The sequence below is a fragment of the Saccopteryx bilineata genome, chromosome 8 (genome assembly GCF_036850765.1).
Source record: "Saccopteryx bilineata isolate mSacBil1 chromosome 8, mSacBil1_pri_phased_curated, whole genome shotgun sequence".
Lineage (NCBI taxonomy): Eukaryota > Metazoa > Chordata > Mammalia > Chiroptera > Emballonuridae > Saccopteryx > Saccopteryx bilineata.
In genome coordinates, this window is record NC_089497.1 from 60,863,733 (window position 1) to 60,888,463 (window position 24,731).

Consider the following 24,731-nt stretch of genomic DNA (forward strand, 5'->3'; position numbering starts at 1 on the left):
TGTAAAATAATAAATATTAAGGATGTAGGTAGGTGAACTTTAAAGGTATATCCTTCTCAAAAACTTTGGAGAGGGAAAGAGGATATAATAACAGGGTACAGTGTTAGGAGCAGAAATTATTTATCCCAGTGAAATAGACTAATTGTTCTAATTATTTTTTTTCATTTTTCTGAAGCTGGAAACAGGGAGAGACAGTCAGACAGACTCCCGCATGCGCCCGACCGGGATCCACCCGGCACGCCCACCAGGGGGCGATGCTCTGCCCATCCTGGGCGTCGCCATGTTGCGACCAGAGCCACTCTAGCGCCTGAGGCAGAGGCCACAGAGCCATCCCCAGCACCTGGGGCCATCTTTGCTCCAATGGAGCCTCAGCTGCGGGAGGGGAAGAGAGAGACAGAGAGGAAGGAGAGGGGGAGGGGTGGAGAAGCAAATGGGCGCTTCTCCTGTGTGCCCTGGCCGGGAATCAAACCCGGTCCTCCGCACGCTAGGCCGACGCTCTACCGCTGAGCCAACCGGCCAGGGCTGTTCTAATTTTTTTTTTTTAAAAGCCAGTCTTAGTAGTTGCTCTATTATAATTATTTTTTTATTACAGAATTTTACCAAATGTTGTGAATATTAAAAGCAAACACACACACAGTTCTACAAAATCTTTTCCAGAAAACAGAAATGAAGGGACAATTTCCCAATGCATTTTATGAGGCTTGTATTACCCTAATACCTAAACAAGACTAAGAAATACACAGAAAGAACACTACAGACCAATATTCCTCATTTACATAGATGAGATGTCCTTAACAAAATGTTAGTAAATAGACTACAACAATATATAAAAAGAATTATACTCTATGACTAATGACGCAAAGCTGGGTCAATATTTGGAAATCAGTGTAATTCACCACATGAATAGGCTAAAGAAGATAAAGCATATGATAATATCAATTGATACAGAAAAAAAACTTTTTTTTTTCTTCACAGGGACAAAGTTATTTTTAAAAGAAACAATATTTGCAAGTTATAGAAAAATAAGATAAGGAAAGATGAAAACATAAAGCCACCTCAGAGATCTATACATATTCTGCTCTAATAGTTTTTGTCAGAGTCCAATGTATCACCTACTAGCCCCCTTTTCTCTGTTCTTCCCTTCCTCACCCCTTGTTTGATGGGTCTCTCTCATGTATATTTTTGGTATATTTCTCTTTATAACCATTCATCCCTTTTTTTTTTTTACTCTGACCATCTGTCTCTTCATCCACCTGTCTTCATATATATGTATATTAATTATAATATTTTACAAGATTGTAAGAGTGAGAAGAAGAGTACCAAATGAACTTCATTAAGAACAAGTTTAAGAAAACAATAGACTATTGTTTTTAAAGAATAAGTCTACTCTTACACTTAGCCTACTTCCTAAACCTATCAAAATTTTAAAAAATCCTGAGTTTTGTTATTTTTCCAAATATTGACTTGGGCATGCAATTGGAGAGCCCAAAGGTTAGCAGACCCTAGGTTTTGGCCTCTGTAATCCCACACTCTAGTGGTTTAATTCTTCAGTGCTGCATGGAGGAGGCTTTGCTGGACCACAGCAGTTCATCAACAGGAGTCCTTCACTAATAAATGTCCAAGTCTGGCTGAACCACCATGATTAATATTTGTAATAAAGGCTTTTAGGCATTGGAAAATCCCAGGATGCCTTCTGAATCAACAAAAGATTGAATTATAATCAGCCTCAGGTTTCTTGTTGGGAGTACTATACTGTATTATAGTTCAACGTTTTGAAAACTGGGATTAGAAGTCTACTCTGGAGGGATCTTTGTGTAACCTGGAGTGTGTGATTAATCCACACATCTCTCTCCTGGGCCATCCCAGATAATAGTTTTCTATATTTGTTGTTATGCCTGAGAATAAGGAATATTCTCTCAGGGGCATTTGGACTATGAAAGAAAAACAAGTAGTAAACACACGTTTATTTCTTCTTAAATATTTTGCAGATAAACTAAATAGAGTGTGAACTTTTAAAAATATTGTGGTATGAACATGGTACTTTAGGGAATTTTTCGCTTTACGTTTTTCCTTAGAGCCTTATACATGAAAAACATTCTCCCTATGCCCCTTCATGAAAACGATTATATGTAAAGTTTTAAAGTATCAATATTTATATCAATAAGGTGACTCCCCACCTTTGGAGACTCTACTTCTTTGTAGAGTGTTGGAAATAAGCTAAAAAGAGAACCCCAGAATGTCCTCAGTGGCTTTGTTTGGAGAACTTTCTAAGCCTTGGAACCTGTTTATGGAGGTTTTGGGGTGGAGGCAAAGGGGGTCTCAGGGAAGCAAGAAAATTCAAGCCTGAGTATTGAAGAAGCAGGAGAATATTAGCGTTTAATAGCTATGGAACTACTCCGATCCCATCTCCTAAAAAATAAAATAAAACAAATATGGGAATGCAAGGAGAAATATAAAGCCAGTGGGGGAAGTAGGTTCTTGAGGGGGAAGTGTGCACCCGGGAAGTTACTGCAGCAGAGAGTCAAGAAACCCAAATTATGACCCTTAAGTGGGACTCGTCAATTCCCTTCTCTTCCTTTCCACTCCCTGCCTTCTGAGTAAGATTGTACCCAGCTCAGGGACCATCGTCTCCTCCAGGGCTTCTGTAATCCATCCTGGAAAATCATATGGGATCCCAATCCAATCCATTTTCTAGTTCGCAAAGGAAAATCCAGTCCGGCGCTTACTATTAGCAGCGCTTCCCTGTGACCAAATGCTACAGCTCTTCGGCGGGGATAACTGGGACCTTATTGGGGAGAGAAGCGAAGGGGGCTGGAGGCGGGGGGAGCGGGAGGTAGCGAAAAGGGGAGGGGGGATGCTCTGCGCATGCGTGCCAGCGCCCATGCAAATCGTACATCCAGAGAGCAAAGTGGGATGATCTGTCACTACACCTGCAGCACCAAGATCGGAGGACAGCTCCTTCTTGCAGCTTCCAGACCCAGGTAAAACATAATCCAAGCCGGCACTGTGTATGCATTTCAATGCCAGATGTGCTTCGCAATCTATCCCCCATAGAGGCAATCGGCTGCTGCCGCTAAGTGTCCTTTGGTGGCTGATTGCAGCTTCAAGGTTTAAGAAATCCCATTTTTCAGGAAGCCTGAGGGAAAGGAAGGAAGTACGGGCGAAATCATCAGATTGACTTCCCAGATTTGGGAATCTGAAGCGGGCCCACATCTTCCGGCCAACTTCCATTGAACTTCACAGCAGTCGAAGGGGACCGAAATGGAGAGCAAAGGTATGAAGCTGTCCCTATCGGGGGACTTCCCGCTGCATGTGCGTGTGGTCAGAGCAGTCCTCAGCGAGGGGACTGCAGTGCTCGGGGAGCCAGCATCGTATTAGGTCGATAGGAGGAGATGCTATGTCCGTTGCAGCACCGGGGAATCCTGGCAGGAGGGCCACTTCTTTTTAACTCCCACAGCTTGGAGGACAGTGTTTAATACTCCATCAGTTGCTTAGTGAAGTGTGACGAGTTGTTTGTATTTATTTATTTTGGGGGGTGGGGGAGAATCTTTAGATGATGGGGAAGGAGAGATGTGTTGGTGAAGCAATTTCTCTTCTATGGAATGGATGGGCTTAAATAAATATATATCATTTGCCTTAGGATTGCTAACGGGAATGTTTGTATTCAATATCCAATAATGCACTGCTATAAAAAATGTTTGGATTCCTCACCCTCAACCCACGAAGATGGTATTTCTGGGTGTGTATGACCACATCCTACTGCATTTTCAATATATATCAGCAGAGAAATTGGGTCTATTTGAAACAGTGTGCGTTAGAACTGACCTCTAAGAAGAACAGTGTATCGGGAGTATTGCTTGACTCCCAAGCATGATGCATTTACTAGTTGTGGACATGTATATTTTAATAGTCTCCTCCTCAGCAATTCTGTATGATGTACACATACTAACTGGGAAATGAACTGTAAAATTCAACTTCTGATGGCATATTTAATTCACATAAGCAAAATGGCTATTAAAATTGTAAGGTTGGCTATCCTCTGTATTTAACTCCATCTATGCAGCTCTCTTCTTTCTCCTCCTCTTCCTCCTCCTTAAAACACCCACCTGGTTGTAAGAACCTTGAGTGATGTGGTCAGATATTCAGTAGAAATACTTAATTCTGTTCAAATAAGAAAAAATGATGTCAACTTTTATGAAACTATATTCATTACCCAGCACTCGAGAGCTATATTTGAAACAAGGTTTTATTTTTAAACTAGGAATGTCAGTCATTGTGCTAATGTGCCCAGGATCAGGGAATGGTGGTGGGTTACCTATTTCTGGGCTGATTAATAAAACTAGCATGTTGAATGATAGCAGTTGTATGTTCAAAAAAGTATTTTAAGTATTTGATTAGTAGAGTTAACTATTTGAATGTAGGTAAGCGTTTAGAGCACGAAAAGAACTGAATTGACATGGATTTAGACTAGCTGGCAATTTTTAGTTTAGACAAATTATTCTTATAATTTGCTGGTGGAAGTTTCCATGACTAACAATGATGCATGTATATGAGAAAATCCATGTCTATAAATATAATGAGGTATATGTTTATTAAGTCTATAGTTGAATCCATTTTAAAATGAGAAGCCAGTCTTAATTCATAGAGGTCTGTAATATTCCAGTTGAATAAGTATTACTGGAACATGAAATTAATAACAGATATAGAGAATATAATTTTATTAGAAAATAGTTTTTTGTAAGTGTGCTTAGATACACCTGCTATTTAGTTACTATTTCCTTTATTTTGCAAGAATTCTTGGTAATATGTTGGCCTCCAATTTATATACTAATTTCTGGCCCATGATAAAGAGCAGGGGTCCCCAAACTTTTTTCACAGGGGGCCAGTTCACTGTCCCTCAGACCGTTGGAGGGCCAGACTATAAAAAAAAAACTATGAACAAATCCCTATGCACACTGTACATATCTTATTTTAAAGTAAAAAAACAAAACAGGAACAAATACAATATTTAAAATAAAGAACAAGTAAATTTAAATCAACAAACTGACCAGTATTTCAATGGGAACTATGCTCCTCTCGCTGACCACCAATGAAAGAGGTGCCCCTTCAGGAAGTGCAGCGGGGGTCGGATAAATGGCCTCAGGGGGCCGCAGTTTGGGGACCCCTGATAAAGAGGATGTATCTCTTAGCAACCAATTTTTATTTCCCTATTTTGCTCATAAAATATACTACATATCACTCAAAGTTATAGGTGGTTTATACTATATCTCAAACTGACAGCAATAAAGTTCTAGATATTCTGCCAGTCTTGGGAGTTTTTAAAGGAGAAATAATCTGAGAAATATATTTGTGAAAAATCTGGCCAGAATTTCTATGCCTATCTAGATACAGTGATACAGGCATGAATAACAGCATTGACCAAAAAGCAATAAATACTTTTTCCCAAGCAAAATTGTGGTAATTTTGCAAAAGTACCATAACTGCCTCATGCAAAAGACATGATGAAAATCTTCATGTGTGTTAGTTCTTGGAGTTTCTTTACAAAGCTGAATTAGTCAGGTAGTGATCACATTAAAAATGGCTAATTGTTTTACATATTGGCCTTATTTCCTAAGTTGAAGCAAATGGCACAGCTAAAAATTGTAGCTAACTTAAAGCGTTTATTATAGAAGAAAAAAAGAATATATTAAAAGGTGCCTATCTATATTCCATTCAAATTGGTGCATCTTTCATACTTTATGCTGCCATGTACAAAATTCTTTCTCCGACAGATTCAAAACTATTTCTAGGAAGACATTCCCAAATGTAAGTACACATAATTATTTCTTTCTACTGATAAATCTTTTAGGGTAGATTCAAAGAGTATAATGACATGATTCAGATGGAGGGTTTAAAAGTTCTTCATCCCCTCCAAAAATCCAATGGCCCAGTTAATCTTGAGTCCTGTCATTGACACTCGACAGCTTTCACATTACCTCCAGCATTTGAAAATCTTCCTTAGAACATTCGTTAAAGTCTCCAGCAAGTTAAACTTGTTATTTACAAGTAAGATAAATTTTCTTTTGCTTCATTGCTTATTGCTTTGCATCACTTCCTGTCATCCAGAGTAAAGAAGAGAGGAAAATAAATCAATTGACCTAGCAATCAAGTCACCATCTAATTTCAGTGATCTTTATGTACCAGGCTAACTAATATTGCTTCAAAAATTTGCTTTGGTTGGTGCACAGTCTTAACAGCCTTGACGGAATTTTACCTTGCAGTAGTATTTCATAAATTTTGCTGCACGTTAGAATCATCTGGCATGCTTTTTGACCAGCTTCATGCCTAAGTTTCACCACATACCAATAACATCACAATGTTAAAGTAGAAGAGAGATCTGAGGAGTTTGAAAAGATCCTGGATGCAGCAATGTTAGGGAACCACTGATTTAGGCTGTTGATAATCAAAATTTGGTTTGAAAACTAGTTTTCAACTGCAGAATCTTACTCTTTACTCCAGGACTATTGAGTCAGAATCTTAACAAAATACCCATATAATTTTTATTCACATTAAAGTTTGAGAAGCATTGATTTAGAGTGAGGAAAGAGATTTGTTCTATCTATCTATCTATCATCTATCTATCTATTATCTATCATCATCATCACCCTCCTCCCTCTTTTTTGCATCTCCTAACAACTATATTACATCTTTCTTTGTCTAGCTATGCTATCAACATCAGGCTGGCATGTTAAAAACACCTGTAGAACTTTTAAAGCATAAAGATGCATAGGCCACATCTCTAGACATTCTGGTTCAATTGGTTCTGGAGTGAAACTTGGGCATATGTATTCATTAACTGATGTTAATGAATAGCTAAAGTTAACCACTGGTCTAGGCCCTTGCTACTCAATTTGCACTCCACAGACCACAGACCACATTAACAGGAGCATTAAAGCAGCATTAATTTCTTAGGAACTAGTTAGAGATGCAGAATCTCAGGCTCCACCCTAGATTTACTGAAACAAATATTCAGTTTATTAAGATCTGCTGGTCATGTATATACACATTAAAGTTGAAAGGCGCCTGACCTGTGGTGGCGCAGTGGATAAAGCGTTGACCTGGAAATGCTGAGGTTGCCGGTTCGAAACCCTGGGCTTGCCTGGTCAAGGCACATATGGGAGTTGATGCTTCCAGCTCCTCCCCCACTTCTCTCTCTCTGTCTCTCCTCTCTGTCTCTCCCTCTCCTCTCTAAAATGAATAAATAAATAAAAATTAAAAAAAAAAAGTTGAAAGGCACAGGTCTAGATCTTGGGAAACTGATTATATCTGAAGTGACATCACTTCAGGTACCTCAGAAGAGAAGATTTGATATAATCTCACTGTAGTCAATATGGAAACCCCTGGATATGTAATCATGGTATAGGTCTTCTTGTTGTCTTTGGATAGAATGCAAGTGAAAGAAAAAGAAATTGCCTGCCTCATGAGTAGGTCAAAAAAAGAACTCACTTTCTAAAAAAATTGTATTAAATTTATTGGGGAGACATTGGTTAATACAAGTATATAGCTTTCAAACTCACTTTTAAATACCCTCTCTGCTCTTCCTCAAGCCATTTACTTTTACCACCCAATTATCTTTAAACACTTATTTACTAGGTTCATTTTGAGCTCCTGACAATGTCCTGATATATACTGATGGTAGGGTGATATTAGACTTCTTAATCAAGGTACATCTTAACAGAGTGAATATAACTTTACCCTTTTCCCATTGTCATATGTCTCTGTTCAGCTCTTTTGAGATTCATTTGATATGGCCTTTGCTTCATAAAATCTTCCCTGACCTACCTATATCTAAATAATATTTTATTGGAATACTTCATGTGACCTAAGTACTTGCTTGTCTTTTATATACTGCAGTTCTTACAACAGCATTGTAATTCTTGTGTTCTTTATTCAAACAAATTTTTATTGAGCACCTGCTATGTCCCCAATCTGCTTAGTTCAGAGAATATAAAAGAAATCCAAGATGCAATCTCAGATCTAGCTACCCATGTGCCTGACTCAGATAATTTACCTATAAATGGTACTCCAGGGACTCAAATTGTATATGTTGAATTGAATGGCCTTAATTAGTTTATCATGCCATGTTTGTGCACCAGGAGAATATCAATTAGGAGAGGCAAAATAAGTTTGGCTACCAGGAGGGCTATAGAAACGTCAGTTTGATTCCAGAACATAGAAGTCAGTAACCTGACCTGCTTTTTCTATACAGAACTGCATATGTGTTCTCAAGGACGATTCAACTCCGTTCTGGGTTTCACACCCCCATTAGAGTCCAGCCAGGACCATGAGCCAGTGCATTTCATGTATAGAGCAGTCATTTCTCTAAAATAGGTATGGTTCACCCTATAGAAGAAAAAGAAAATGTCTGTGTGGTAACTCATTTAGGAAACCAGGAAGCGATGTTAAGAAAACTACTTTGTGGCTAGAAACAACAATCAAAAAACTGAGGCCATTGTGGTGGGATAAGTAAAATAAAACACATAAATAACTTAATATAATACATACAATAGGCACCGGGCATAGGAGATCCCTGTTATTAACCCAGCTTTAATGGTATTGCATCATTGGACAAATCATTTTTGCTCTCTGAGTCTCAAAATTCTTAAATATACAGGAAGTTCATTTTATTTAATTCATTTACTTAGTCGCCACATCATTTCAGGCACATTGTTAAAAGCAGGAAATAGAGATAAAAATAGTGCTTGGCTTGCCCTCCAGGAGCTTATATTCTAGGGAGACATGGACAGGCTCAGGACTTCTAACATTGTATGTCTCTTACGTATGTCCAGCACTGTATAGCATTTATCTTTCAGAATGTGAGTAGGTTACCCAGCAGGCTAGAGTATAAAGTCATATGGTAATTAGTGACCACCACAGAGGCACTCAACATTCCACAGCAACAATGCCTGTCTTCTGTCCCCTCTTTGCTTTCTTTAAACAAAATTGTTGTGTGGGAGAACATTTGAACTCAAGCTAACTATCTACTCTAAAAGCTGTTCCAGCTGCCTAGATATCTAGCTAGTAACCTATTGTCTGACTTAGGTGGCTATTATGAGCCTTGTTAGCATTAGTAGCGAGTCCGGAGGTGGCCAGTTCTCTCCTGTCATTCTCCTCTCCCTGTTCTTTTCTGCCTTTACGCTTCTGAAGTACTAACCCTTCTAGGCATGGGATTTTGTGCCTACTAAGTGACCAGTAATAATATATGAGACTTGTTAAAATTTGGTTTTCTGATTTTTCATGTATTAACAGCCATAAAGAACATTCTTAAGACTCTTTGTGTTTTTTCCAAGGGCTTTTATTAGGTATCTCCTTTAAAACCCAGAGATTAGACATTTTAACTTCTTTTTATAGATAACAAAACAGAGGCTCAGAAAGACTAAATGATTTAGGCAACTCAACTTTGTTTCTCTGTAAAATAACAATTATTGCACCCACTCCAAGCCCCATACCATAACATCATGAATACAAAATTAAACTCATAGCAATGAAGCATTTAGAGTTCTTTAGAATCATTATTTCATCGCTATTAGCTGTGTTTGTCTTTTTTTTTTTTTTTTTTTTTTTGTATTTTTCTGAAGCTGGAAACGGGGAGAGACAGTCAGACAGACTCCCGCATGCGCCTGACCGGGATCCACCCAGTACGCCCACCAGGGGCGACGCTCTGCCCACCAGGGGGCGATGCTCTGCCCCTCCGGGGCGTCGCTCTGCCGCTACCAGAGCCACTCTAGCACCTGGGGCAGAGGCCAAGGAGCCATCCCCAGCGCCCGGGCCCAGGCAAACTTTGCTCCAATGGAGCCTGGCTGCGGGAGGGGAAGAGAGAGACAGAGAGGAAGGAGGGGGTGGTGTGGAGAAGCAAATGGGCGCTTCTCCTATGTGCCCTGGCCGGGAATCGAACCCGGGTGCCCTGCACGCCAGGCCGACGCTCTACCACTGAGCCAACCGGCCAGGACCTGTGTTTGTCTTTTCACTAGACCGTGAGTGAGATCCTGGAGGGAGAACTCGGTCCCTCACCACCTTCGTAGTTCTAGCAGCAAGCACACTGCGTAGACACTGAACAAATCATCAATATTGACTTCCACAAAGGCTTTCATTTACCAAAAGGGATTGTTTGGAGCTTATTGTTTATATTTTATAATAACTCCTAGAATATCTCAATTTATTTTTATGTTGCTCAGACTTAGTTTTGACAGTCATATAACCTCTGTGGAGTTGGGGATGGAGATGTATTGGGTCAAGTATTGTACCTTGGCTGGGTTTTAAATATAAACTGTGTAAAACCTGGCCATGAACAGAGATTCTCAGTCAGGGGCGCACATCAGAATCACCTGACCATGGTACACGGGACTCAGCTATTAAGAAACACCTCAGGTGATTAGGATGTACACTCTCATTTATGAATCAATAGATAAACTACAGGGTGGTCCGGGTGGTTACTGTGAAACTCTAACATGGACTTGTGTCCCTTATCAGGAACACTACAGGATTCCTACGGTCAGGGCCTTGACTTTTATTATCATCCTCCTTAGTGTTAAGAAAATGTACATGTAGGAGAAAAAAAGAAAATGTACATGTAGAAAAAAAAAAAAAGAAAAGAAAATGTACATGTAGAAGAGAGGCCTAATTTTTGTGCTACAGCCTTGGGATAGAAACTAGACATGGTGAGTGTCTGAGGCTAAGATGACACATGGTTTCCCCAGCGTCTTCATCTTCATCTCCTTATTAGCATCCTTGTGTCAAAGCCCGGTGGGAATTTTTTCCAGGATCTATGTCTATAATTCTAATTTTAGTTTGCTCTCCTCTTCAGCTACTTTTTGAAACAGCCTCTGTCTCTTTGTCCCTGGGAATGTAGGACTCCCACCCAGGCAGACCACAGTATTTTGGGACGGTGATGCAATGGATGGGGCCTTGGCAGAAGTCTCAAAGGACACCTGTTGTCTCTCTACAGAAATTGTCGTTCTTTCTTTAGCACATACTCTGTCTTGCATTTTACCTGAAACAAACCCTACCGCCAGTGACTCAGAGAGGACAGATAATTGAAAGCAAGGCTTTAAACTCTGTGAAAAAAGTGAAAGGAAGCTGCCGTTCTGTGGTTAGGTTTTTGTGTCTCCTCTTCCCTTTGTGGACTGGCCGTTAGCCTGAGAAGCAGCCCAAAGGGACTAGACTGCAGGAAAAAAATCCAGAAGCTTTCAGAGGCTACTCAGAAGATGACTAAACACATCAAACATTCCCTTCACCAGCAGACAGGAGGAAGCAGCGATGCCAGTCTGCCAAGTGTCGGTCTCCTCTGTCCCATTCAATCCTACACTTGTCATCCATGTGAAACAATTAAGTTTTTCTCAAACCCTCAAACGCGGCTCACGTGTAAACAGGGCCAGCAAACCTCGGCACGAGGCAAAAAGGAGATGCCTTTCAGCTCTTTAGAAACTGAAATTTTAGATAGGTTTCTGACTGCAGAAAATGTTGGGATGTTTTTGCCCTTGGTTTTATTCACATACTAAATTGGGCTTAGAGGCTCTACAAATAAGAGAATTGCACAAGATTTATTACGTGATCGTTGTAATGGTTATAATCTGGATTGTTTAAAGTTATATTATTTAAGCAGTTTTCTCCAAAGTCTCTTCTTCCACTTTAAAATATTTTCAACATTTCCAGCACAACTTAAAATTGAATTTGGTTTACTTATTCTCTTCTGGAACTTAAAGGAAAAGTATTTGCTATGTATCAAAAGAAAGGTTGCCGTGTAAATGCCACTTTATTTGCAAGCCTACAGATAATTTAAAATGAGATGATACAAGTCCTTTTTATTTATGGACTTTGCATCAACATCAGTACCAAAAAACAAAACTGCTAATGCAAATATAGCAAAACCCTCAATAATACTAAGGCAAAGGAGTCAACCATAGTGATTTGGAAACAAGATGATTGATTGCTTTATGTAATAAGCAGCATTTATTGAGTACCTACGTGGTCGATTCTCTAAGGCCAAGCTTTTCAAACTGGGGTATGCATATGGTTGGGATTTTGAGATTGTCTAGTGGGGTGATTCACTGAGGCATAGAAAATGTTCTGATGAAATAAAACAAATATTAGATGATACCCTGCAAACCTGGGTTCAGGTTTTACTCTCTATTCAATAGTGGAAACTGGGGAAAAAGTCTTTTTCTTCTTTCTCTGGAGTTCAGTGTCCTAAGCCACTTTTTAACTCTATTTGTCTATTGATTTCTACTCTCTTATTATAAAAGAACTGCTTATTTAGCTTGTTGGTATTCTTCCTTTACTTGATCCTTTTTATTCTTGACATCTGTAGAAAATAAAACAGGGTTGTCATACTTGCCACATTCATTTTTAAGGACCCCACTGTAGGTTTGAATTAGCATTTTGATGCTGTGAGTTGTGTGACTAAAGTTGTTCTGTCTGTATCTGGTTTGAGCAATTGAACTGGGCTGAACAATGAATTTGGTTCCAAGTGAGAAAGCACTATGACTGCAGGGAAATTGCTACTTGGCTGTTTGTAGATTGCATGATTGTGACCACAATGGAAGCCCAACTATGTCTGAACTTTGTGGAAAAGATCTTGGCTTCTGGAGACTTGGATTGGAATCCTGATTCCTGCCTTAGCTCACTGTGTGAGTGAGGTGGTCATTTCCTTTCTCTGTTTTTGTTTCTTCACCTGTGAAACAAGGGTAGATTAGAAGCAAGATTCTTTTCACTTCTGAGTTTGTAAGGACAGCATTTGTGATGTGTTTATGTAGGAACTGCAGTGGGTATGTTCTGGTTAAGGGTTTACGGTTGGCGCCTTGGTCTCTCCTATTTCCTTGGCTAACTCAGGCGCATTTTTGCTCAGCAGATTGTACATTATGTTTTTCTTTCTTTCTTTCTTTCTTTTTTACATTCACACGTGTCTTCTTTACAATTAAGATTAGTTTATTTATACAGCAGTCATATGTAAAGTTGATTTGGTGGATATAGTTTTCTCCTCCCCCCCAACCCTAACCAGCATGTCCCCCTAAAAAAGGAAAAGACAAACAGAATAATGCCAACAGTTCAAGAGCTGAGAGTTTTAGTGTTTTACTGACATTACGGAAAGGACATTTGATTATCTTTCAGTTCTCAGTCATTAGCAACATACTGTTAAAAATAATTGCTCTTGATCCCTCATTGTATCAAACAATTTAAAAACCAATAATCAAAAAAAAAAAAAGCCCCATGGTCATATTTTCTGATGTTTTGATTGTCTACTGATCCTTTTAGATAGAAGAAGCTTATTTTGTTTGTTTGTTTCCAGGTGAAAGTTATCCAAAGTATAAGAGTTTATGGTTAATATGCTCAATTTCTTGATCATACAAATAATAATAAAATTTAGTGAGGTGAACTATTCAACAGCCATTAACATGTTTATATGCAGGAGTTGTAATAAGAAATACTTGTGATATGAAAATAATTATAAAAAACAATGATGTGGATATAGGTATTGATCACAATAATGTAAAATTTTTATGTCCCTGGACAAAGGGTAGATGGTAATATAAAAAAGGTGGCAACATTTAAATAATAGTAATTGGATAATAGTAAATTCTTTTCCTTTTCCAAATCTTTATCAATAGATTAATATAATTTTTAAATAAAGCATAGTACACTAGATATTAGACTCAGATATAAATGTTTAAACAAATCTACTTAAACCGAAACCCAGCAAATCTCTTCATGTTTCATCATTTCATGCTTTATTCCTGTGAAACAGTGAAAGTATAGTTGAGGAGATAACTGCGTCTCTTGAAATAATGCTTATGTATCTTTTACTATGTACCAAACACTGTGCCTTTATATATAAGTATATATGTTGACTCATATAGAAATTTAAATATATATTATATGCCTGTATAGACCCATTTTATCTTGTTACAATCTAGTCAGGCAGGCGCTGTTGTTATTTCTATTTCAAGGAGAGGACAACAGGCAAAGAGACATTAAGTAACATGCCCAGATCACACAGCTAGTAAATGGCAGACCAGCTTCAGAGTCCATCAGCTTAACCATCAGTGAACATCTATGTTATACTTTTTTCAAGTTTGGTAGGTCAATTAGTTACTGAAAAACTAATCTAGCTGTTTACATACACCTAACATTTAGTGTACACTTTATTAACCTTCAGGATGTCTGATCTCTGCAGGCTCAGTCTCCCCCCAACCCTGGACCAATGAGAGCCAGGCTTGGGAAAACAGCAGCAGTTCCTGCCTGCTCTCAGGTGGTTTGAGAAAGAGCCCACTGTTCTCCTGAGCCTTAGGCTGATTCCAAACCCAGGGCTAAAGTAAGTGTGGAGTTGCAACCTCCTTTCCTCAGCTCACCTTTTGTTTTGTTTTGTTTTTAATTTTTTATTAAGTGAGAGGCAGGGAGGCAGAGAGACAGACTCCCACATGCGCCCTAACTGTGATTCACTTAGCAACCCCCGTCTGGGGCTGCTGCTCCTTTGCTCAGCAACTGAGCTATTTTAGTGAATGAGGCAAGGCCTTGGAGCCATCCTCAGCATCCGGGGCCAACTTGCTCAAACCATTTGAGCCGTGGTTGCAGGAGAGTGAGTGATAGAAAAAGAGAAAAGGGAGGGGGAAAGGTGGAGAATCAGATGGTCACTTCTCCTGTGTGCCCTGACTGGGAATTGGACCTGGAATTTCCACATGCCAAGCCAACCGAGCTCTACCACTGATCCAACCACCCAGGGCCTCAGCTCACCTTGAATAACTGCTTGGTCTGTCTGGGAAGCTCATTTGTGTGGTAGAAAGATTACAAAATTTGAAATCACATACACGTCTAGAAACTTGCTAATGGCTTCGGTAAGATATATCTCTGTGTCTTTGAGTCTTCATTTGTACAATGGCTCTTTCAAGGTTAATGGGACAAATAAAGAGAAGATATATAAAGAACCAAATATAAAATCAGTACTCATAACAATAGCTTCTGCTTTGGTGGTTGTATCTGACCCTTAGGCTTATTCTTATGTTCCTGTGTGGGTTGGATTCTTGCCTTAAACTCCTCATTATCATGGTAGCCCCTTTGCTTTGAATTAGATGCAGTATTTGGTGTCCTTTGACCACAACATGTGACATTCCTCACGCATGACTAGATTCCTACCTGATGCTGGAAGCTGCTGCCCTGTTTACTCGCACTATCATATTCCTTCCTTCCCCTCCCAGTACCTCTCCCCACTCATTTGACACCAGCTGTGATTGGACCAGAACTAGTTCCATTCCTTCTTTCTTTTCTATGAACTGCTGGCCCTTGCTGCTCTCATTAGTTTTCTCCATCTTTTCTGGTTCCAATTCACTCATTTTCCTCTGATGCAACCACCAGAATGCCATGCATCTTTGGGCTATGATTTCAAATGATAGTTTTTAAGACATACTGTTTGTCATGCTATAAAAATTAAGAGTAGTGACATCAGTGGGTTAATCCACTGATCTTTTGTTCAGGATTTTACTAATTTGTTTCTGTTGGCTGACCTAAAATGAAATCTGGCTTCCTCAGAAGAGAAAACTTGACTCCCGTGATAGGAATGCTGACATTGTTGGTTAGATCTAGGAAGCATTCTGTTGTTTATGTCAGAATAGTGAGAACAACTTTCTGCCCAGTGTGCCCAGTCAGGGGTTTGCATACTTCAGTGTGCATCACAATAACCTACAGGCTCATTAGGATACATATTTCTGGGTCTCATTTCCATAGTTTCTGATTCAGTGGGTCTGGAGTGGGCCCGAAAGTTTGCATTTCCAACAAGTTCCAGGGGCTGCTGCTGCTGCTAGTCCAGGGGCCACATTTTAAGAACCACTGGTATAGATGCACTTGGGTATAAATGTATATTTTACTGATTATGGAGAAATGTCAGAATTAGGGATCATGGGGTAGCATTCTCATGAGGGAACTCCACAGTTTAAAAGAATAAACAAGATTACATCTAGAAAATCTCCCAAACACACTGGTTAATTAATTAATAACAGAGCCATCTTGGGATGTATGCATTTATCCATTTATCTGTGCCATGCACATTGCTTGTCATTGGGACTCAACATGTAAAGTGACACAGTTTCTGACCTCATGGAAACTTCATGGACTAGCTTTTGAAGATAGACACAGACAGAAGCTTAAGAAAAGCTGACAGCTGGCAATGTCTGTGAAATTTAGATTAAATTTTACATTTACTGTCTTATCTGTGTGAATTGCTCTAGGTAGGTGTTAAAGGTCAGGAAGCAATGAGTGAGACAAGGGTTATATCCTCTACTATTTTACCAGATATGGAAATATAATCTGTAGGAATACAGAAAAAGGAGTTGGCATGTGAGCTTGGGCTTACAGAAAGGATGGGACTGAAGCATGGGAAAAGTATTCAGGATGATGGAATAGTATAAGCAAGGATAAAGTGTCATTAATATATCATACATGCAGCAACTAGGAAAAGATTACATGATTGGTCAACTCATTCATTTAGCAAAGTTTTGTTATGCTGGACACTAATCTAGGAGCTGAATATAGTAGTGACAAGACAAAGTCCTTGCCCTCATGAAGCAGTTAGGGTTGGGGATAGGATACAGTGAATGATAAATCATGAAGGAAAAATTGTGGAAAATTGTGGAGGCCTGTTACAAATTATATAATGTAGGTAATAAATTGCATTTCAAAAATGTTAATTAATAAAATTGTCTTTTAGAAATTTGATTCCCAGGGTTTTTAGACTACAATCCTACTTGCAAATCTTTAATTAATCCCTAGGTTTTGAAGAAAATAGCTATTGTACAAAGCAAGGCATATCTGTAAGCACACTTCCATGGCCGGAGGATATGTTGTAGTCCAGTATTTCATTCTGTGACTTTTTCCAGCTTTTGCTGCTGACACAATTCCTCTGCTTAATGGAATAGTGAGTTTCATTTCTGTTCATTTTTGGCTCTCAATCCCCCCAGATTTTTACATTAAAACTTACAGTTTGGTATTTTAGGGTAAAGGTCCAAAGAATCTTTTTGAAAAGCGTTCAGCTCAAATATTGTTCTCTGAAGACCTATAAATTATTAAGTCTCAGAATTAAGTGATAAGGCAAAACTCTACAAGTATTAATATATATGAATGCTGTAACTATTTATATGAAATTCCTGAAACTCTCTGATGTTTAAGTAGATGAAGACTCATGTAAGAAATATACTTGTCTTTAACTGTACCATCACCTTTTCAATGGTATGTTCTGGTATTCTGGCTTTCTTTCTTTAGAGAAGATACAAAAATTAAAAAAATAGCAGTTCCTGAGCCGAATTCTGGTTTTGATGTTTGTTTGTATACTTTCTAGCTGAAGATATTGGGCAAGGTTACTAATCTCTCTAACCCTAGATTTTCTCATATAATGGAGATAATAATAGTACCTATTCATACCATTGTTTTTTTTTTTTCATACCACTGTTTTGAATATTAAATGAGATAATACATATGAGTGCTTCTTATTACTGCCTAGCATATATTAAGCACTCAGTGAAATATAACTATCAGTAAATAGCTCAAAACTGACTTATTATAACCTCTACAAAATCATAGCCATGGGCTTTTGCCAAATCTGATAGGTTCAGGTTTACTTAACTGTTTAAATGAATCCCAACAGTTTCTGGTCTGAGCATTTAGTGGTAACTCAACTTAGAGCTGTAAAATATGGTAACCCCACAAAGATATTGCCTTCAGCTCAAAGTCTTAAAAGCTTTCTGAGGAGACATTGCCAAGCTGGACAGCCATAATCAATGGTTAAAATTCAGAATACCACCTTGGAGAGAGAAGGTCACAGCCTGGCTAGTGAAAGATTTATGAACACAATTCTGGAAATGAAGGTCAGCAGATGATTTTCGTCTAATCACCATAAGGAGCAGTTAGACAGATGGCCAGGGCAGCCTTGTCTTTTCTCTGAGCAACCTCTTTGGATCTCTCCTGACCATTGAATCTGGTCTTAGTAAGGCTGCGAGGGTGTTGAGAGCACACCACAGCCCCGGTGCTCCTCAACCCTTCAGCATTGTTTCTGGAGCAGGACAGGTATAAAGACAGCTCCTCATGAGTAAAATCTGAGGTGGTTTTCTTCTTTTCTTTTTCTATTTTTTATGTTGTTTTTGTCACACAGAACGTATATTATCAATGTTCCTTGTCCCCTCCCTCAATGTTGTTTCTCTCCAGAGATGAACACTTTCAACTCTTTTGATACTTACCTTCATATCCTACATAATATTCTTTTTTACTATCTCTCAATTTCTTACCTATTTTTCATGTCCCACCATAGGAATGAAGTTTTTATCTCTTTCTATCATCATCACATGCTCACCACATAGGCATGCTTTCCATCACACCATCTTCCCAGGGCTGTTACATTGCTCTTTTGGGTGCATCAGTAGATAGCAGTTACATTATTTTGACTAGGTAAATACTTTTCATGACTAAGCCAAGTTACACTGTGATTATTCTTTCTTTCCTCTTAAGATTTTGTCTTCTTGTGGTTGATAATAGTGTTATTTATTTATTTATTTTTGTTTGCTCAGCTTTCTACACACTTTTCATTATTTAGGTCCGAGTCTCTGCCAACAGTGTGAGCCTCATGTGTCTCTTAGAAGCTGCTGACTTCCTTCCATGCACTGGTTTGATCCTGGGATCTCCCTTTCCACTCCCTGGAACAATCTCTGCAGGATTCTTTGTATAAATGTCTAGTTTTACTGAATTCTCTGTATTCTTTCCTAGTTCATTTTTAATTTTATTTCTTTTGTATTTTTATGAAGTGAGAAGCGAGGTGGCAGAGAGACAGACTCACACATGCGCCCCACCAGGATCCACCCAGCATGCCCACCAGAGGGTGATGCTCTGCCCATCTGGGCCATTGCTCTGTTACAACTGGAGTCATTCTAGTGCCTGAGGCAGTGGCAATGGAGCCATCCTCAGTGCCCGGGCCAACTTTGCTCCATGTAGCCCTGGTTAAGGGAAAGGAAGAGAGAGACAGAGAGAAAGAAAAGGAGGAAGGGTGGAAAAGCAGATAGGCGCTTCTCTTGTGTGCCCTGGCTGGAAATCAAACCTGGGACTTCTACACGTGGGGCCAACGCTCTGCCGCTGAGCCAACCGGCCAGGACTTCTCTTTGGCACCTTAGTTGTTCATTGATAGTTTCTCATATGTGCCTTGACCGGGGGGGGGGAGGAGCTACACAGACAGAGTACCCCTTGCTCAAGCCAGCAACCTTGGGCTCAAGCTGGTGAGCCTTGCTCAAACCAGATGAACCCACGCTCAGCCAGCAACCTCAGGGTCTCGAACCTGGGTCCTTCGCATTCCAGTCCTATGCTCTATCCACTACGCCACTGCCTGGTCAGGCCAGGACTTCTCTTTGAAAACTTGTAAGATTTACACTTTTCCCTAGAATTTTGAAAAAGGTTATAAGGATTTTTCTTGTACAGTTTTTTATTTCACCCATTATACTGGGTACTTAGTTAGCTTCTTTAATGTGGAAACTCATAGTCTTTACATCTAGACAGTTTCCTTAAATGTATTTTTCTTCATGATTTTCTATTTCCTGTTTCATCTTTTTTTTAGTTGTTAGTTGGTTTCACCTTTTTGGAAATCTTGTTATTTAGATATTGATATCCTACATTTATTTATTTATTTGTTTGTTTATTTATTTATTTATTTCTCCCTCCCTCTGCCCTTCCCCCTTCCTTTATCACCCCTCCCCCTCTTTCACTTTTCCTCCTCCCTTCCCTTCTCCCTCCTACCTCCCTTCTTCCCTCTCTTCCTCCCTATCCCTCCTTCCCTTCTTTCTTTTTGTGAGAGTAGGGGGATAGAGAGACAGACTCCCACATGCACCCTGACCAGGATCCGCCCGGGAACCCCCGTCTGGGGCCAGTGCTCTGCCCATCTGGAGCAACTCCTAGCTAAGCTATTTTTAGCACCTGAAGCAGAGGCTCCACGGAGCATCCTCAGTGCCCAGGCTTGATGTGCTCAAACCAATTGAACCATGGCTGCAGAAGGGGAAGAAGAGAGAGAGAGAGAGAAGGGGGAAAGGGAGGGGTTTAGAAGCAGATAGTCACTTCTCCTGTATGCCCTGACTGAGAATCGGACTCAGGACTTTCACATGCTGGGTCAACACTCTACCGCTGAGCCAATTGGCCGGGACCCTAAATTTGTTTTTTTTATGTTTCTATTTTTTATATGTTTTATTTCACATCTTTCATCACTATTATATTTTTTTCCTGTATTTTCTAGGTAATAAACTCTATCTTCTAGTTTTTATCTTAGGTTTTGTTTGTTATTTTTGAGGTCAGATTTTTAGATTCCAAGATCCTCATTTGTTAGCTTTCTTTAAATATTTGATTTTACATTATGCTTTTTTGTTTCACTAAGGCAGTATTTTGTAATACCTTGCTGAAAATATTAATGATATATATTTTAAAAAATTTTACCTACTTCCAGAGCCTTTGTTTCCAGTAAACCTTTTTCTTTACCATACATAGTTGTAGAATTTTTATTTCATTTTTATTGAGTTTATTGGAGTGACATTGGTTCATAAAATTATATAGGTTTCAGGTGCACAACTCAATAATACATCATCTGTATATTGTATTGTGTGTTGTGTTCATTATCCCAGGTCAAATCTTCCATTACCTTTTATGCCCCCTTTAGCCACTTCTACTTGTCCCTGCAACCCCCCTTTCTCTCTGGTAATCACCATACCATTGCCTGTGTCTGTGAGTTGTTTTTGTTTTATTTGTTTTTTGCTTAATTTCTTCACCTTTTTCACTCAGCTTCCCAACACCCCTTCCCTCTGACAGCTGTCAGTCTGTTCCCTGTATGTATGTGTTTGTTTCTATTTTGTTTGTTAATTTATTTTGTTCATTAGATTCCATATATAAGTGAAATCATGTGGTACTTGACTTTCTCTGACTGGCTTATTTCATTTAGCATAATACTATCCAGGTTCAATTATGCAGTTGCAAAAGGTAAGATGTCCTTCTTTTTTATGGCCAAGTAGCATCCCACTGTGTAAAGTTACCACAGATTTTTTTATCCACTCATCTACTGATGGACATTTGGGCTGCTTCCAAATCTTAGCTATTATAAATAATGCTGCAATGAATATGGGCTTGCATACATTCTTTTGAATTACTGTTTTGGGTTTCTTTGAACATATTCCAAGAAGTGGAATCACTTGGTCATAGGTAGTTTCATTTTTAATTTTTTTTAATATAATTCCATACTGCTTTCCACAGTGGTTGTACCAATCTGCATTCCTACCAGCAATGCACAAAGGTTCCCTTTTCTCTACATCCTCGCCAAAACTTGTTGTTTGTTGATTTGTTAATAAAAGTCATTCTGGGCCCTGGCCGGTTGGCTCAGCTGTAGAGCATTGGCCAGGTGTGTGGAAGTCCTGGGTTTGATTTTTGGTCAGGCACACAGAAGAAGTGACCATCTGCTACTTAACCCTTCCCCCATCTCTCTCTCTTCTCCTCCCACAGCTATGGCTCAAATGGTTTGAGCAATGTTGGTCCTGGGTACTTAGGATGGCTCCATGGCCTCACCTCAGGTGCTAAAATAGCTAAGTTGCTGAGCAGCAGAGCAATGGCCCCAGATGGGTGGAGCATCGACTGGTAGGGGGCTTGCCAGGTGGATCCCAGTCTGTCTGTCTGCCTCCCTGCCTCTCACTAAATAAATAAATAAATAAATAAATAAATAAATAAATAAATGTAAAAACCATTCTGGCAGGTGTGAGGTGATAGCTCATTTTGATTTTAATTTGCATCTCTTTGATGATTAGTAATGTTGAGCATCTTTTCTAATGTGTTTTGGCTATCTGTATGTCCTCTTTGGAGAAATGTCCATTCAGGTCCATTGTCCATTTTTTTTTACTGGCATTTTTGTTTTTGTTTCTATGTTTCATGATAGACTTTCTGCTGATGTTTCCATATGCAATTACTTGCTCATATTTAAGAGTGAGTAGAGGGGGCTAAAAAAGTTACTGGAAGCTCTTTGCATATAGGTGGGGCTTATTGACAGTGATCTTAGTTGTAGGGAGATCTTGGTAGGCTTTTCATTGTGAAACTCCTGATATCAATATCTTTAGGTCTTGCCTCTTATTATTTATAAGATTCTTCAAAGAAGACTCTTTCCCCTACTTGGATGGTAAAGACCTGGCTGCCAGGATTCTGTGGGTCTCAGTAATTAGTGTATAAACGTTCCCTTAATCTCCCAGTTTTCTGTGTGGATGCACTCTTCCTTCTGTACACTTCTGTTCTATCTTCTACAGAGGGTAAATCTCCAGTCTTCTGCTGGGATTGGGGACGACAGTTGTCTAGATGCTCAATGTTTAGGACAGGGTTTGAGATTATAATATCTTCTTAAAAACAAACTTTCCACCAATCTTGCACATTTTATTTCTTTACTCTTCACCCTACCTCTAGACAAAGCTGGTGCTACCACTGTGTAAACTTTCGAGGATTCTACAGTCTCAGTTAAGCTGTTGATTGTCTTTACCCACTGCTGACTTAGGATTCAGCTTTCTCCAGCCTGCTAAGTTCTTTATATCCTCACCATCTAGTTTCCATTTCTAAAATATGGTTATTGTCTTCTCGCCCTTTTACTTCATCTTTTTAGATTTATCAAGCATGTACACACACACACACACACACACCTTTCTTGTATGTTTAATGGTGTTTTAAGTCGGAATAAAATTATAAGCCTGTGTTCAATCTCCCCATTTTTACTTAGAGGTCTCTTCACTTTCAAAAGATATTAAATAATTCTACAAAAAAGATCATCTTAGTTTAGAGGGCCAAGAGATAGCATTTTATGTAATTCTCAGCAGGGCCCTGGTTGACTGCCTCTGTTTATTCAACATACTTAGGTTGTTAAACATCAGGGTCATTCAAGTAGTCTTTCCATGAAAAAGCACTTGTAAGTACTTTAGAAGTATTATAAGATTAAGAGACTACCAAGATCATGTCTATATAGTTTTTAAAAGTTGCCTTGACATATTAACTCATTCATCTTCTGCTACCGAGCATCCATTGGACACTTACCTGAGGCATGCATTCCTGGGCATCAGCAAAACATTGAATTGAGACATTTAATTGAACCTTCTACAATAGCATGTGAGATAGACATCACTGCTCAAGATGCAATATTGTAAATGCCATAATGGAGTTATTTAGAAATGCTAGAGGTGCGAAGAAGTGGGAGTGATTAAATTTACCTTTAAACTCATGATTCAAAATTAGTCTCAGCTCTCACAATTCAAGCAATAATTTCTCAGAAAAGTCCTCTTAGGAATTGCAGCATTGTGATAGAATTTTTGTGGTCAAAAGGGACTTTGGAAATAATTTTTAGATTCTTCTCCTTTTTCTTTTTTTGACAGAGAGAGACAGAGAGACAGAGACAGACAGGAAGGGAGAGAGATGAGAAGCATCAATTCTTTGTTGTGGCACCTTAGTTGTTCATTGATTGCTTTCTCATAAGTGCCTTGACCAGGGGGCTACAGCAGACAGAGTGACCCCTTGCTCAAGCCAGCAACCTTGGATTCAAGCTGGTGAGCCTTGCTCAAATCAGATGAACTCACGTTCAAGCTGGTGACCTTGAGTTTTGAACCTGGGTCCTTCACATCCCAGTCCATTGCTCTATTCACTGCATTACCATCTGGTCAGGCTCATTTTTAGCTTCTTGATTTTACCTGGAAAAATTGAGGCTAAGGGAAAACGTGACTCAACCCTACTAACGTCAGGACTGAAACTCAGGCTTATTGATTCTTATATTATTCTTCTATCCACTAAGTCAAATTGCACCCTATCCTAAAGCCCAATTATCATAAATAGGATAAAATTATTAAGTCATAGTTCTGAGTCTCAGAGATCTAGAAGTACCCATAATGGAAATCCCTGAGGATTTCTTTAAAAAGAGTAATTCAAATAAAGGAGCTATGCTTAAGACATAGGTGCAGGATTCTAACTCTTTCATGTAATGTCATAAAGACAGAATGACCTAGAGTTTTCATTATGTCTTTTGAAAACAGGGCCACCGGTCTTAAACTGGAAGAAAAAGGCTCTTTTTATTTGCATGAGTTAATACTTATTAAATTCAAACTCACCCAACACATTTAGGGGATAGCTTCCTGAATGAAGGTTTGGTTATGTATGCCATTTTGCAATGTATTTTTGAGATTTTTCCATGTTTACATTGTCTGGAAAGCACACACAGATGTACAAACATAGAATTTAAATATTTTGAAGAGGCGGAAAATGTTGTCTTCAGTGAACACTTAAGAATGTAATGTATTCTGTTAAATTTATGGTTTTATAACAACTATTAGCAAATGGTATATTATGGGGCAGCTAAGAACTATAAAAACATATTGTTTAATAGCAAGTTCTTTATCAGCATTATAATGCTAACAATAACCACATTACTCATTAAAACAAAACACAACCTGGCCCTGGCCGGTTGGCTCAGCGGTAGAGCGTCGGCCTGGCGTGCGGGGGACCGGGGTTCGATTCCCGGCCAGGGCACATAGGAGAAGCGCCCATTTGCTTCTCCACCCCCCCCACCTCCTTCCTCTCTGTCTCTCTCTTCCCCTCCCGCAGTGAGGCTCCATTGGAGCAAAGATGGCCCGGGCGCGCTGGGGATGGCTCCTTGGCCGCTGCCCCAGGCGCTAGAGTGGCTCTGG

At 39.2% G+C, this 24,731-nt stretch overlaps 1 protein-coding gene across 1 annotated transcript in view; it reads left to right on the top strand.

Annotated features, from left to right (window-relative positions):
* Positions 1 to 2,849: 2,849 nt before the first annotated feature.
* The window catches only part of FGF12 (fibroblast growth factor 12), a 614,868-nt gene continuing 592,986 nt past the window's right edge, over positions 2,850 to 24,731 (top strand). Inside the window, exons 1-2 of the mRNA XM_066241209.1 lie at positions 2,850 to 2,981; positions 3,132 to 3,274. Of these exons, the coding sequence (XP_066097306.1) occupies positions 3,262 to 3,274 (13 nt within the window). The 5' untranslated portion in view covers positions 2,850 to 2,981; positions 3,132 to 3,261. The remainder of the gene's footprint in view (positions 2,982 to 3,131; positions 3,275 to 24,731) is intronic.